The sequence below is a fragment of the Ambystoma mexicanum genome, chromosome 3q (genome assembly GCF_040938575.1).
Source record: "Ambystoma mexicanum isolate Mex_15411 chromosome 3q, UKY_AmexF1_1, whole genome shotgun sequence".
Classification (NCBI taxonomy): domain Eukaryota; kingdom Metazoa; phylum Chordata; class Amphibia; order Caudata; family Ambystomatidae; genus Ambystoma; species Ambystoma mexicanum.
The window spans coordinates 1,089,403,166-1,089,419,284 of record NC_090926.1 but is presented as its reverse complement, the minus strand read 5'-3'; the positions used below and the strand labels follow the sequence as shown (position 1 = coordinate 1,089,419,284).

Below are 16,119 nucleotides of genomic sequence, written 5' to 3'. Positions count from 1 at the left end.
GGTAGAGACTGCAGCAGGGTTGGCAAGTTCCTTGCAGATTTTAAAGAGTTCAGCCGAGTTGTTAGATGCCGCAGAGATGCGGGCTTGGATAAGGGCTCTCTTCTTGGTGAGAACAGAGAGACTGTATTGCCTTTGGAGCAGGCGGCAGGCCAGTTTGTCAAAGGATGAACATGAAGCACGCCATTTCCTCTCTGCCACCCTGCACTTGCGTTTTAGGGTGACGAGATCCGAATCATACCAAGAGTTACATTTGGCTTTGGGCTTCAGGCGGATTTTCATGACAGGGGCAAGGATATCAAGAGTATCAGATATAGCAGAGTGGAGCAAGGAGAGGGCTGTGTCAGGGTGGGAGTGAGCCGAAGGGGGAGGGGCGGGCGAGAAGGTGGCAGCGAAAGCCGCAACTGACACGCGCTTCATGGGTCGGATGACCGAGAAGGTGGGTGGCAATGATGAGGGTGGCTTTGCCTGGGGGGTAGGGAGGGTGAGGTGGGTGGATAGGAGAAAGTGATCACTCCAGGAGAGAGGAGTGGATAGAGGGACAGAGAGGGGAAGGTCAGAAGAGATCAGAGCATTAAGAGTGTGCCCTGCAGAATGAGTAGGCCCAGATGGGAGAATTGAGAGTGAGAGAGAGTCGCAGAGGTCACGAAAGAGTCCAGTGGGGGGACAGGAGGCATCTAAGTGGATGTTGAAGTCACCAAGAAAGAGGAGTTGAGTGGTAGAGGACAGGAGTGAGGAGGAGAGGTCAGCCCACTCAGAGGAAGGAGGAAATTTGACCAGGTGGCCGATAGATAGTAGCCACGGTAAGGGAATGGCTAGGAGAGAGAGAGAGTCGGCAGACAAGACATTCAAAAGAGGAGTAGGACTGTGTAGGAGTGACAGTGGCAGGAATCCACTCAGGGAAGATAAGGGCTGCCCCCCCCCTGCACGGTTGGGTCTGGGCAAGGAGAGGATCTTGTAGCCATCAGGTAGGAGTGTGTCAAAGCTGGTGACAGAGCTGGCCGTGAACCATGTCTCAGTAAGACCGAGGACGTCAAGGTCCAGTTCCTCAAGAAGGTGACAGATATCAGAGGAATGCCTGATGGCAGAGCGAGCGTTGAGTGTGGCAATGTGGAGAAGGTTGCCATCCTTGAAGGATTTCCGGGGAGGGGTACAGATCAGAGGTACGCCCTGCGGAGGTGTAGAAGAGGGAGGTGAAGAAGGAGCAAGTGAGGGGTGCATTTTCTCTAGTTTATGGTGATTATGGGTCTCCTGTATGCCCAACTGTAGTGATCAGAATCCTCACTTAAAAAACCCATGTATCCTGAGCGATTTTAGTAGAAGCCATTTTAAAAGAAATTCTTTCTGCTCATTGGAGCAGGGCGTGGCTCCAGAATTGCAAGCCAGCATGGGACTTCATAACAGAGGGAAACTCAAGTGAACAACGCCCACGTGAGTATACTCTTGCGCAGGTGATAACAACATGGGAACATGTATGTATAATGTAGTGATGTGAACAGTTTGGAGATATGAACGAAAGGTATGGTGATGTGGGTGATTTGGTGATGTGGGTGATATTATGGTGATTTGATTGTTGTACGAGGTCAGTGGTTTAGATGGAATAGGACTTCTGGTGAGGTAGCATTGGTGATGAAGTATGAAATAGGACTTTTGGTGATAAGAAATAAGATTGGATAGGATAGATTGGATTTCAGGTGATGTGTTGTGGAGTTAATTGGATAAAAAATGGGTCATGTATTGAAATTGTCATGTATTTGAGTTTATTTTACTTTTTATAATGGAAAGGGAAGGAAAAAGGAGCCCAATCTTATAAAGACTGGGAGGTAGTACCACACAGTATTCTTCTTATGATGATAAAAGCAATGTGGTATTACAAAAGTAGTGGCTCGGTATAAGGAATGAGCCTAGATCTTAGTTATTTTCTCGTGCTGTCTTTTTTGGTAAAAAAGGAAGGAAGGTGGATGAGTAGCCGTGTTTGTGTGTGTGTATGTGTGAAACAAAAGTAAAGAAAGTGTAAAAGGGGGTAGGGAAAAAGTTGATTGATCTGTATTCTTGAAGCACGTGCAACATAGCAGTAGGGTTAAAGTGAAGCATTAGGGACGCGCACAACATTATGGAGGAAGGAACTCCAAAAAAACACATGCATAGGGTTCTGCCACTGTGTTGTGACAGAATAAATAAACAATTGATAGTAGAAACAAAGGGAGTGGGGACGTCCTGCTCCTGGCCAGAGCAGGGTTCCCATAACAGAAACATGCTAGAAAAAATGTCCATCTTTGTAGCAGCAAAATATTAAGGAAACAAGTCCCAAAAAAGAGAAGAGATTCCAGATCTTTGTAAATTAGTTGAGGATATAGGAGACCAGGAAGGTGAAAAAGAGATCCAATGTCAGGGTATATACCCCGTAACGCCTAAACATGCAGTATGGTATACAAAACCCAGCCTATAAGCCAACAGAGGTAGAAAGACTGTCAACAGGACTATCAGGATTAGCAACTAAGGGGGGGGCACAAAAGCTTTTGCCCCTCCATATAACCCATCCACAAGCTCTAATATGCCCGTAGCATTTCTGTACCCAGATGGTCCACAAGTAGGCATTGACAATGAGCTAAGAGCATTGCAGGAAAGGTTGGTAAGATTACAAGTGTCTGAAGAAGTATCACTAGAAATAAGGGTACCGGTGAAGAAAACAGGGGATTGGAATTCAGGAGATTTTTTGTTCAGGTTAAACCCTGGGGCAATAAGAAATGCTTGTGTTGAAAAAGATGATGGGCAGAGTGTATGGACAGTCCTGGGACAGGAAGTAGAACAAGCAAGGGATAATTGTCAGGATTCCATGGCACATTTCTAGATTTTCAATGAGAAATTACTGTAGAAAATCTGCATTCAAAAGAATTAAGTAAACATTTATTTTTAATCTTCATTATTACATTATTAGTAGGAGCATTGGTTGAGTGATGTTTGATTTTGGGTTTAGTATTTTAATGTGTCAATATTGCAATAAGTTTCCTTAATGACAACTATATACAGGAAGTGCCTAATTCCCCAAACCAAGATGGAGGTTCAGTGCAACACAAGTGATTGGTAGAAAAATATTATGAGGTAGTTTGGAACATTTCACAACATTCTAAACTGCCTTTCATTCCAGTTAGTTTCTTTAGAGGAAGGTTGTAGTTTATGTAGCTCTTAGGATATTTAGCATAAGTTATTATAAAAATCCTTTTTTGAGAAAGAATTTACAGTGAGCTTAATTTCTACAGAAGTTTTGTTTATGAAGATATCCTTGTTAAAACTTCAAGACCAATTTACAGATGAAGCAAGCTAAGTTATCTACAGTGATATGTTTCTATCTTCAATTTGTCTCAGGAAAAAGTTTATTTTAAATTCTAAGAAACTGTACTTAGCTGCATTTGATTTTTGAGAACATTTATTTGAACTCTACTGCGCGCATATTCTATGAAAGAAAATTCTGATGTACGTTTATTTTTCCTCTCGTGGCTGCGTGTGCGGGAAACGAAAGTGCGTTTATTTTTTCCTCTCGCGGCTGCGTCTACGGTTAATGAAAGTTTAGTGTAGATGTTTTAGAGCATTGGGTCAGGATATTTATTGTGACATTTTGGTTCTAATTTAGCTTTATATTTTCACTTAACGTACGCGTGTTATTTTAATTAGTATTGTGATGTATTATACTTGTAACACGCGCCTCTTTATTTCATTTACTGTTGAATACAATCCTAGTCAGGAATCTGTTAGAGTATGCTCGTACATTCCACTTTAAAGTTTTACTTCCTGGTTTAACGTACCAGTGTTGTCAAGTAGCGTTTCGAGTGGCGTCGTGTTGACTTCCGGCATTTCTCCGTGAATTCATTTACTTTTTGTGGAGCGGTTACTGAGTGTTGGTACGAGTTACAGTGATCGTTTGAGCGCGCGGCTTATTTTTGCTTCGTGTCATTATTTCTACTTCGTTCTGAATGCGCGTACGTCGCGGTCTTCTAATCAGCTGAACTTTTCGTTTTTTGTGCATCAAGCCATCTAACCTCCGTGGAGCATCCAAAGTCTACAATACAGTTTTGAATGATATTTACATATGCAGCTACAAGAAAGTAAAAGCTGATAGTAGAATTATTCAGAAGAAGAGTTTATTTAACAGAGACTTGAGAACTATAGTAAAACATTTATTCTTCAAGCAAGCAAGTTTCTGACTTTCTACAACATAAATTCAAAGAATATCCAAAGCGTTTCAAGAATATTGAATATTGACCTTCATTGTAAATTCAATTATAAGAAATCAGAAGAGCATCTAAAAATACAAAAGCCAAACTATAAATGCCTATCAGCAATCTAGCATAGGCAGCAGGTACATGATAATAGTTTGTTAATATTATTAATAACAGAAGTCTACATACAGAAAAGAGTTTATTTAATCTGTATATTTTTTGTGCTTGGATTTCACAGACACACGTTATTGATGAAACTTCCACAATCCAGTTCCAAAGAGTTAACCATCTACTGAGCCTAATAATCTGGGAACCAGTGTTGTGTCTTAAGAAACAGTGAAGATCTGCAGTTGTTATTTTCTCCTCCATTCCCCTTTCCCCTTGGGTTTGCCTGTTGGGTAGTTTTATATTTTATGAACTATTGAGCAGGCATATCAAGGGGGTCTGGTGGGCCAGCATCACTCCTGCAAGAAGATCCAACATATGGATCTGACCATAATAGTGGGGAAGATCAAGGTGGTAGAAATAATGAAGAGGTAGGGCAAGGAGGAGATGAAGGATAGGGGGCAGTGAAAAACCTGTCCCTGCCACAAGAGGCTATTAGGAGGGACAGACCAAGAAATAGACCAGATTTAATCATGGTATTTCAAGATCAGAAAAATACTAAAGGGGTAGAAAACAAAATAGATATGCAGATGCCTCTAACACGTAAAGGAGTAGGGATAAGGCAGTATGTGCCATGGCCTCAAAAGGACAGAAATAATTTGACTAAAGCACTCCCCCAGCTTATAGACGGAGCTAGTAAATGGATCTATGAATTTGAAAAACAAACAGCAGGGGTAGCCTTAGCACTAGGAGACTTTATGAGTTTACTGGTCACCATAGTCGGGGACCAGGCTGGGGACATATGGGCAACGGCTGGGGAAAGTCTTGCAGATAATGAACATGATGGAGTAGCCTTTGATGAGGTAAGGGCAAGGGTGTGGGATGCCCTATGAAGGATGTACCCAGATACCCCTGACTTACATTCTTTAATGCAGTGCACAATAGGTGATGATGAGGACCCAGTTAGGTTTATTCGTAAGTTACAGTAAGTTTCATTCCCCAGGACAAATACATATTCTGATTAGGACAGACCACAGAAATCACATGCATGTCCAATCCTATTGATAACTGCAGACCCTGAAGAGGAGCCCTTGGTGGAAGAGGAAATAGGAAACAGATGGTGGCAGGGACAATATTGGCATTAGATTTGGCCTTTGAGACTATTTCTGATGTCCAGAATGTAGAAACATTGAATAGCTAGTATTCTGATATGCGCATTGCAGCAAGGAAATCAATGAAAGATGTTACGTGTGTGCACTTATGCCGCACACATCAGGGCCTCCTAAGGTTTTTAGGTCCACATCCAGTCCCAATTACAGAGGCACAAAGCTTGGTACATCTTGCACTATAAGGGATAAAGGGCACTTTCCAGGCACATAGTGTGCAATTGAGAAGCATTGATCTAGACCCAGCGGTATGCAATGGCAACACAAAATACTGCCAGTGTCTACAAGGACCATATTTCTCCTTGGGAGGTTACTAAAATGACAATGACAAATGACAAGGCCTCACAGTGATGTGCCTGGCAGATGGGCTGATCGAGTACAGCGGAGAAGCAATATCCCAAATAGAGACTACGTGTGCGCAGTATGGTCCCAACACATCACAAGGCTGACACAGATTGCAACAATGAAGAAGCCAGTGCGAATAGATAGGGCCAAATCTTTTGAACTTTGTTTTAGCAATGAAGGAACAGTTCCTGGTGGCACAAGGACACAGTGCAATCACACTCATGTGATCCCTGGTATGACAAAAGGTACAGCAGCAGTGATGGATTACTACTGGGTTTGTGGCCGACAAGCCTACTTGCAACTCCTACTATCTTGGAGGGGCAAGTGTTCACTGGCCACCCTGCACTCAGTGGTACTAGTAATCCTGGAAGGAGATGTGAAGGGAGAAGAAATGCCTGTCGAGGTGCCAACAGCACCTAAAAGAAACAGAAAGAAGCTTGCAGATTCCACAAGAATTTGGTATTCTGCCAGAAAATGTCAACGGCGGGGAAGAAAGAAAAGCTCAAACTAAGACTGTTCCGCGCTGCTCAGAGAAATACCCGACAAGTATTGACTTTTTAGCTCAGCAAAGACTTTCTGTTTAATCTTTTTTGTATCCTGGGGTACAAGCAGCTGCTGCACTTTTCTACCCCCGGAGGATGCTAAGAATGGGTCACTAACCCACGTCATCAAGGCGGTGCACAATTTAGGTGTTCAAATGAAGGAAGATGGTGGAGTTCAGAACACAGATTGGCTTTCGCTTGCCTTTGATTGGGTCCTGTCATGGCTGGGGGCAGAGGTAAAAATACTGGTTCCTGTGATCGTGTTTTTCTTGGTTCTCTTCTGCACATGCCAATGGAATCTCCGATGAGGTGTTCCTATAGTCACTTATAGTGCAAAGACGATGGTATCAATTGGGGGACCTAAAACACCTTGCCATACAACAGCAAAAATCAACCTAATATTTCTGGGGTTGTAGATATGTGGAGTGGGGATGAGTTAGTTACTGTAGAAGTAACAAAAGGGGGGAATGTTGGGAAGGAGCCTAGTGCTTTCCTACATTTCCAAACTGTCCCAAGCGCTATACAAATGAGGCAAGACTTCTTTAAGCAATATAGCACTGAGAAAAGCTGTTTTCATGCAAAATTAATCACACACAAGCATGGCAGTCACTAAATAAAGATTGTTAGGATTGAAATCTAAGTGCCCACAACTATGTAGATGGATTTATATATAAAACTGTTGTACATTGTAAATTAGCTTTGTTTAAAACAAACTGTAAAGAGCAGGCTCTCTGCCAAAGAGGAATGTGCTTGCGCTAAGAATAGATCACAGAGCTCGTGTGCGGTGTTGCATCACTGAGTCTAAGGCTGGAAGAGAGAACAAAGTGGATGATAAACTGTTCCTGTCAATCACAGGCCAATGGAGATTCAACACGACATAGTATTAGAAAAGTGTTTTTCTGTAGAAGTTATTGGACCACATCAAATACAATTTTATGGAGTTAATGTTGAGAGAATGGCGGGAAGATGTGTTTATGTATGAATGTTTATAACATAGTAAATTATGCTAAACAAGAGCGACAAAGTATTCCTGCTAATACAGCATTATTGTTAAGTAGGGAACATGACCATGCAACACTGGAGCCTCTGCAGCATCCCTTGTATGGCAAGAGGAACACGTTTGGAGGAGCTCTACTGGTATTCAGTGACCAAGTGAAGGGTATTTAAGCCCCAGGCACTGCACCAGTATCCAGAGGATCTTGGAGTCAGCGAAAGACGACGACAGAATGCTGGCTTGGAAATGGCAGAGTCCTCTGCATTTCCCCAATGCTCATGATCTGTAAAGATTAAAGCCTTGTCATCACCTGCAAGATTAACTCATGTCTTTTAATTCCCTAGAGGGGTGCATTTTGCTCTGGTTTATGGTGATTATGGGTCCCCTGTATTTAAGGGGTGCCCCTGTAAATTGTGGTTCACTTTCACTCCCCAAGAGAGATCACTCAGTTGCCGAAACCTTCCGAGGATTAGTTCTTTTACAGGAAATCTCAAGAACTTCACAATTAAATGTTGTGGTCTCTCTCCCAATGCTGGTGTTGGTCCCAGGGATCTATGAGCTCTCTCTATTTCAAAAGGCATTTTAGGATCCAGTTTAAGTATTTTTATCAGGCATTTCTCCAAGAAATCCATAGGACAATTCTTCCCAACATTTTCTGGAAATCTTGCAATTCGAATATTATTTCTTCTAGAGAAGTTTTCCTGTTCAGAGGCTTTAAGGGTTACTTCTCATTTTGAATTTGTAATTCACTTATTTGTTCAGCCATTCTCTGTGTGTCTTCGTCCACTGTGTTCAGGTGACTTTCCACTGAGTCAACTTTGGTGGATAACTCAGTATATCTTTCTTCTGAAGCAAACAATTTTGTCTTGATGTCTGCAATGTCAGATGTCACTTTGGTTAAAAGCTCAGGAAGTTTATCTTCTCTTTTTTCACTCTCTGTAGTATCACTTTCCCCTCCTTTTTGTCTTTTAACTGGTTGAGATGATTCAGTAGCGGTAAGGTCAGCCATTGTAGCAATGGGAGATAAGCTCAGGGCACAGGCGCTCAGCCACAAGCTGCCATTCCTGGAGCAGCCAGGTTCTAGAATCACAACAACCAGAACCCGTTTTCCAACAGATTGATGTTATTTTCTTTCACACTACAATGGCGAACTGTAGCAATCATCTGTATTCAAGTGCCGGTTGTTTCAGATGAGACCGTGCAGGTTTCGGTTTTTCTTTCTTGTGTGGGCATCAGTTTTTACTTTCAGTCAGCAAACAATTAAAAATTATTGACTCACTCTGTCTCCCTCAATTCATCTTCCCAGTGCCACATAGATGGTTTGTCTTTAAATAGTTTTGACTGTGCTTTTTACGATCACCTACCCATCATGTGACGGTTTTCGTGGTTCACAATGGGTTCTCGTTTCTCTGAGCTTAGTCCTCCAGATACAAAAACAAGGCATATGATATGTAGCATAATTATGGTGCATACACATGAAAATATCGTTCAAAACGGCATTATTATGCCAAGTTCAGTACTGATCAACAATATCCTGAAGAAGGAACTTTTGATATAGACAAACTTGTCATTTTGCGAGGCACCCGAGAGAAATTGTACGCAAAGATTTTTCAAAACCAGTGGAAAGCATATTTTTGGTATATAGAGGCCCAGAAGCGCTTCAGAGAATGTCAGATTAGATCTTTCAAAAACACACAAGCCCAGTTAGAAAAAGAATTAGAATACTACAAATGTGCATCCCAGGTACACAGCCTGTCTCATGTACGCATGCTACCAAATTATTCGCTAGCATAGAGGTAACTCCAAGCGCTCCACATAAAGATCAGGTCCCTCCATGTGCCCCCCTTGAGGATCCTATATATTTCCTGCCTCCATACTCTCCACCAGACCGCCGAGACCTAGTCCTCTACTGTCCCCTCCTCCAATTCTGCCTGAACGCACGCAATCTCTACCTCCCAAACCCCAACACCTGCCTCTGCCTCAACAGCCACCATGCAGTCCCTAATGTACACGTGGGTCTCTAGACAAACCATTACCAGCTGCTTCAACACCATTACCAGCTGCCATACCATATTCAACCCTTATTTTTAATTCACCCACAGCTCATCTTCTCTGATACAGTAGCCTACACAATATTTTATCAGATAAATTCATACAAAAGTATCTAGCAGCAGAAATGCGAGGGTCTCTATCCAAATATTATACACAACATGACCTATCACCTCAAGACCTGCAACTTTTCCACACCTCTTTTTCAGGAACTCCCACACTGGACACCTGTGATCCTAGCAATTCCTATCGCATCACCAGATGCTTCCATTATGCCAATGCAAACTTATCCTGCAGCCACCGCCCATGGTGCCACTCAGATCATACACACTTCAAGCTCAACAGACCTCTACCATAAGGCACAGCAATTCCCATCACTGCCAGAACACCCTACACCATTTTTGGAACACAGAGCCACTGTTAAAACATGCTATAACCCCAATATTGCTGATCTCAAACAGCTACTTAGAGCAGTCCTCAAAGAAACATTCTACAAACAATTCCTGGACAAACTGCAGTGGCCAGACACATTGACTGATGCTGACGCGGTTGAGAACTGACAATTCTTATTAAAGAAAAATATTCTAAGAAATCTAATTGGACAAAAAAAGCAGCAATCCCCATCAGACAACTTCTCTAGGATGAATTACGGTTTTAACAAGTACTCTGCCATTGAGAATGCGACAGAACAAGCCAAAACAGTTCTTGTATCCTATTCTGTTACTGGCAAACAATTACTCATTAGATCAGTGCTATTGGCGAGTCAGAGTGGATTAGACATGTTCACGAGGCCTTTTATGACCCACACTCTACCATGCAAAATCTATTATGGCCTGGGCTAGGGTCTGTCTGAACTTCACACATGATGAGACCATGTCAAAAGACTCTAGAGCACCCGGCCCTAATTCCATCCCCAACGCAATAATAAAAAATAATATGGAATAGTGGGGAGAGCTCATTTACCTCCTGTTTAGGAAAGTGTCTGTGGAGGCAAAGGTCCCTGAATAATGGTGTTGTTCTGTTCTGTTCTTATACCTATTTACAAGAGGGAGTCTAGAAATGCCCTAAGAACCTTCGACTGCTTGCCATGTTAAACTCCACAGGAAAAATCTTTGCTTCACTGTTACTTGACAAATTGACTAACTGGGTGGAGTCGATAGGCTTACTAAGCAAGTTCCAAAAGGGTTTCTGTGCAGGCTCAGGAACATACCACTGTCTGTGGTTACTTGTGGTTACTTGACTACCTAACCAGAAAGACTAAAACTAAGGGTCAACCTGGCCTATATGTCGCCATGATAGACTTCCGGGCGGCCTTCGATACAGTAAATCAGAGTAAGTTACTGGCCAAAATGAATTGATTGGGCTGTCCACGGGATCTGTTTCTGGCTGCTATGGGATTGCACGAGAATACATCTGTGTAATCTGAAGTGTATCAGGTGGCTGGGGTCGGATTGATACACTGTAATATTTGAAAGAACTGCGGACTTCCTTCAATCGTTAGTAATTGTAGAGATAAGTGCTGGTACAGGCTGTTTTAAAATGTCTACTTAGTTTACAGACCATTGACAGAAATAGACAAAATCTTGCTTAAAGTCGCATCACTAACCCACAAATGCCTGAACAACGCTGCCCCACGCTACCTGGCAGACAGAATCTGCAAATACCCCCCCAACAGACCCACCAGAACTTCCAACGCGAACCTGCTCATAGTTCCCAGGTTCAAACGCACCAAAATGGGCGGCAATAGCTTCCAGGTGAAAGCACCCCAACACTGGAACGCCATACCTCCCTCCCTCAGGACACCCCAAACCTATACACACTTCAAACGCAACTATATCCGTTGGATAAAGAAGAAGACCCACTAATACCTCCAACACCACACTGCCGCAATCCTGTAATGTATGCTTATCTGTTATTTATAAAAATGTTGTATTGTATTACACCCTTCTGGTAAAACTGTATACACTGTCCTACATTGCAACATTGGAAGATTGTAATGTATGGTATAAGCAACCTGTAACCAAGCTTTGAATAACCATGCTGCTCATGCGCCCTCATACCCGCGGGTCTGGTGTGCAATACAAATGAATAAACTTAAACTGAAACTGATTGTGGCTGCCAGGAATAAACAATTGTTAGCGGATGCAAGAGCTAGCCTTGAAGTAGGGATTTTCCTATGGAGTTACATATATGACACCAATGCTTCATCATATTTATGATTTAAATAGATTATTTTGTTGCTGCTATTTCTCCTGGATAGAGTTCTACTGTATTTATAGATGAAATGTATTATTATGGTAAATAAGAAAGGGAAGGGTGAGCCATTAGAACATATGTATTACAGAATTCATTTGTGAGGCAGCATATAGTTGGCTTCTCTGAAGGCAGAATCTCTGAGCTTTTTGACACATACGTAATTTCATAAAGGGGACCTTGGCCCGTATGCACTATCTGGTGATGAATGAGGTTCTGAATCGCATGTCAGAGAGAACCAGGTGTTTATTATTATTGTACCCCAGTGTCTGGTGCCAGAGGTCGCTATATATATATTAGCCGGCTATTATGGTCTTTTTGCATTGCCTTTATGAAGACCAAGTATTAGTGATGCTGAGTTGTAGGTGTGATCTGTTACTGGATTGATTTAGACAGCATGGTTTGGGCAGATGTATTGGGGTGAAAAAGTGAGCCTGCTTGGTCGTGAATGGGATTATGACTGTTGTACCTCACATGTTCCGATTGACACCCCTTGTATTAGGTTAGTACCTTGTTTGACTATGACATACGCTCCATAGATGTTACTGTTTTGAAATAGGGGTTTATTGGGGGTATCGATTCTTCTTAAATTTTGGTGTCAGCCACTGAATAAATATATAGGGTGGGGGTGGAGAGGGGAGCTGGGGTTGGTGATTTATTTTTATAGTAATTTGCTAAGGTTATTGTTTTTTCTGAACTACCTTAGTGCTATGTCTCAGCAGTGTGCCATCTATTTGTAACTAGTACCAGTGTTATCTGGTTGACTCATGCCTTGGTGGGCGTGGGTTCTTTTTTCTTTCCTTTTTCTGATCTCTTTTCTCTTCTCACTATTCTATACTGATCACGCTTATTTGTTTACCTTGATTAAGATTGACAGCATGAATTCTAGATCTGTAAATCATCTTAACAATTTTTCATGGCATGTTAATGACCTGAAGACTGTGGTGAAGGGGACCAAAATCTTATCCTATTTGAGATCAACTTCATGTGACATCGCTTTCCTCCAGGAGACCCATCTGGACTGTAAAGAAGCCGAAAAACGTCAACGGGATGGGTTAGCCAAACCTTTTTCTCAACTTATTCGACCAGTAAAAGAGGCGTTTCAATACTCATTAAGAAACACCTCCCTTTGTCAATCATCTCAAGCAAAACAGACAAGGAAGGAATAATTGTATGTGTGTTGGGCAAAGTACAAGATACAGCGATACTTTTATGCAATGTGTACGCACCCAATTTGGATGAACCCCTTTTCTTCCACGAACTTGCACAATTGATTCAAAGCTTTGGTGTTAGTGCAATTGTGTTAGCCGGTGATTTTAACCAGGTGTTGGATCCAGCATTATATCGCTCAAATGGAGACAATACGCGTGTCCCGAAGAAGAGCAGGAGATCTTTAGAATGCCTGATGAATGAATTCAATTTAGAGGACATATGCAGCTTAGAGCACCCGTCTGAAAGAGATTACAGCTTTCACTCATTGTGTCATGATACCTATTCCCGCATTGACTTCTTCTTGACTTTGGGCCAAGTGAACTTCAACTGTTTTGACTCTAGTATTGGGCTCATCCGACCATGCACCTGTATCTTTACGTCTTTCCTTACAACATACTATGCTGAAGTCATCCAGGTGGAGAATTAATTCTAAAATTCTGCTAAATGAGCAGACTAAAGATGAAGTTGTAGAGGAAATTAAAGACTTCATTCAAATCAATAGGTCTGAGGATGTCAAAGTCTCCACAGCCAGGGAAGCTATCACATGTTTTGTCTGTGGTGTGTTCATATCAAAAACTGGCAAGCAAAGCAAACTGAAAATCAAAGAAATTCAAAGGTTGTCTACTGAGGCTAAGCATCTAGACAATTGCTTTGCTGTTAGCCGCGATGAACGAACTAAGTCTCAATTGAGGAAGGCTACATTTGAATTAAATAAATTGATATCCGACCTTATTCAGGCAGAAAATGAACTACTTTGAAAATGGAGAAAAGGCAGGCAAACTTCTGGCACATAGGTTAAAAGTAGCCGAGAGTGATTGATTTATCAATGCAATCAGAGACCCGAGCACAGTCCTTTTTTTTTTTTTTTTTCTTTTCAGTGCCTAATTTATTTTATTCAAAAACAAAATTAAAAGTGTACATGAATTGTAATGGGGCGTGGGGAGCTGGTTCGCCTTTGTCGTCCAAGTGCTTCACAAATTAGGAATTGGACATGGTGTTTAACCACCCACAATTATGTTGTTGATGGGAATATGGATCAGTTTCACAAAGAAGCCTATGAACCCCATTATTGCAAATCCAATTGCTGTTGCCATAGCGATCTTTTGGAATTCTTTTCTGTCTGGCTTTGTGCATCTTTTAACCAGTCGGATGGAATCCTTTACAAACTGGCGGCTGGGTTCAACAAACTGCATTACTTGATCCATGATTACTTTGACGTCGGCTCCCGATGACAAGCTCCGCCCCCGAGCACAGTCTTGAAAACACAACAAAAAGAAATAAATGTTCTGTTCCATGAGTTGTATGAAAAACTTTACAAATCGGAATTGAATTGTGAAAATGCTGTGATAGAAAACTTTCTGGACTCATTAGACGTCTCCCATCTGTCAAATGATCAAGCAGCTAGCCTTGAAGGGAGAATAGAAGTTGAGGATATTCGTATGGCCATTTCTAAACTTTCTGTGGGCAAATCACCAGGCACAGATGGATTGCCTGTAGAGTTGTATGGGATACTTCCTGATTCTGCTCTACAGCTTCTTTGTGATGTTTATTACAATGCCGTTGAGACTAATTCCATGCCAGACACGATTCGACATGCTTTAATAACAGTCTTCAAGAAGAAAGATAGGTTTGTTGCAAGATGCGAAAACTACAGGCCAATCAGTCTGATTAACACTGACTGCAAGATTCGTGCGAAGTGTTTGGCTTTCAGACTGGAAGCAGTTATACCGTCGTTGATCCATGAGAATCAGGTTGGCTTTGTCACTGGGAGGGCGATGGCTGACAACATGAGACGCCTTTTGTTATCAATGGAGCAAGGGCATAAGCAACCAATCACCACTGCTGTGATATCGGTGGATGCCGAGAAGGCGTTTGATCGTGTGGAATGGGCCTTTTTGTTCTCATTTTTAGACAAAATGAAATTTGGCCAGGACTTTAAGCGCTGAGTACGGTTATTATATGCAAATCCATCTGCAAGTGTACTTATGAATGGCCTTATTTCGAGCGCTTTTTCACTTCACAGGGGTACCAGGCAGGGCTGCTCACTTTCGCCCTTATTGTTCAATTTATCGATGGAGCCTTTGGCAATATTATTGCGAGCTGATGATAGGCTTCAACCAATAATTGGGAATGATCATGAGAATTTAAACTGGCTCTATGCAGATGATCTCCTGGTGGCCCTACAGGACCCAACAGGTTGCATACTGTTCATGATGCAAGATATCCAGCAATTCTTCCTAGTCTCTGGTTACACGGTGAACTGGAGTAAGTCTGAAATTCTTCGAGTAAAGAATATTTGCCTGTGACACACCTGTGCTCAATTGAAGTTCACCTGGAGTCCGGAAAAGATGAAATATGTGGGCATTTGGATCATTCCTGAGGTGATCAAATTGCCAGCGATGAATCTTACATTGCTTTTACCAAAACTCAAATCTGACTTAGATAGGTGGGGACTTCTGAAACTGTCCACATGGGGAAAGATAAACTGTATAAAAATGAATCTGGCACCGCGGGTGAATTATATTTTATCTATGCTTCCCATCAAAGTGCCTGGTCTTTTTTTTTTTAAGGAAACAGACAGAATCATGCAAAAATTAATTTGGGATGGAAAACCATCAAGACTTGCAATGTGGAAAATGCAGCTGCCTTTCAAGCAAGGGGGAATGAATTTACCGAACTTTGTCGACTATCACTTGTCATTCACAACTCGTCATCTATGTAAGGTCATTGAAACGGATGAGGAACAGCAAACAAACTACTTAGCTTGGGAGTGCAATGCTGTGTCACAGTTGGATCCAAAAGCTTTATTGACGAACAAGAGGAAACAAACTAAGGGAGTTAATCCACTAACTGAGTTTTTACAAGACTGTTGGCATGGAATTTCTAAGCCCAATAATACAGAGCCTTATCTATTCCCTGATGCTTCCATTTGGTTTAACCCGGCACTGAAATCACAGGGAAAAGTCCTATTTTGGCCTGGGTGGTTTTTAGCCGGCATAAAATACCTTAAAGATCTGGTTGAAGGTGGTAAATGGATATCATATGCACAATTGAACCGGTAATTTAACATGTCTGATTTGCCATTTGCAGAATATAGGAAATTAAAGGGCATTATTATGGCAAGTTTGGATGTGTCTCAACTAGCAGATCAGAACATAGCCTGGTCAACTCTATTGACCTGCAAAAGTGCTTCTCACCCTGCAGCTACAATGTATGGAGTCTTAAAGGCTTGCCGTAAA

At 41.9% G+C, this 16,119-nt stretch overlaps 1 protein-coding gene across 1 annotated transcript; it reads right to left on the bottom strand.

The window, feature by feature from the left end:
• Positions 1–13,758: 13,758 nt before the first annotated feature.
• Positions 13,759–14,117, bottom strand: LOC138581959 (protein transport protein Sec61 subunit gamma). The gene has a single exon (XM_069652869.1). The coding sequence runs from the start codon at positions 14,083–14,085 to the stop codon at positions 13,879–13,881; it is 207 nt and encodes a 68-aa protein (XP_069508970.1). The 5' UTR covers positions 14,086–14,117; the 3' UTR covers positions 13,759–13,878.
• Positions 14,118–16,119: the final 2,002 nt, after the last annotated feature.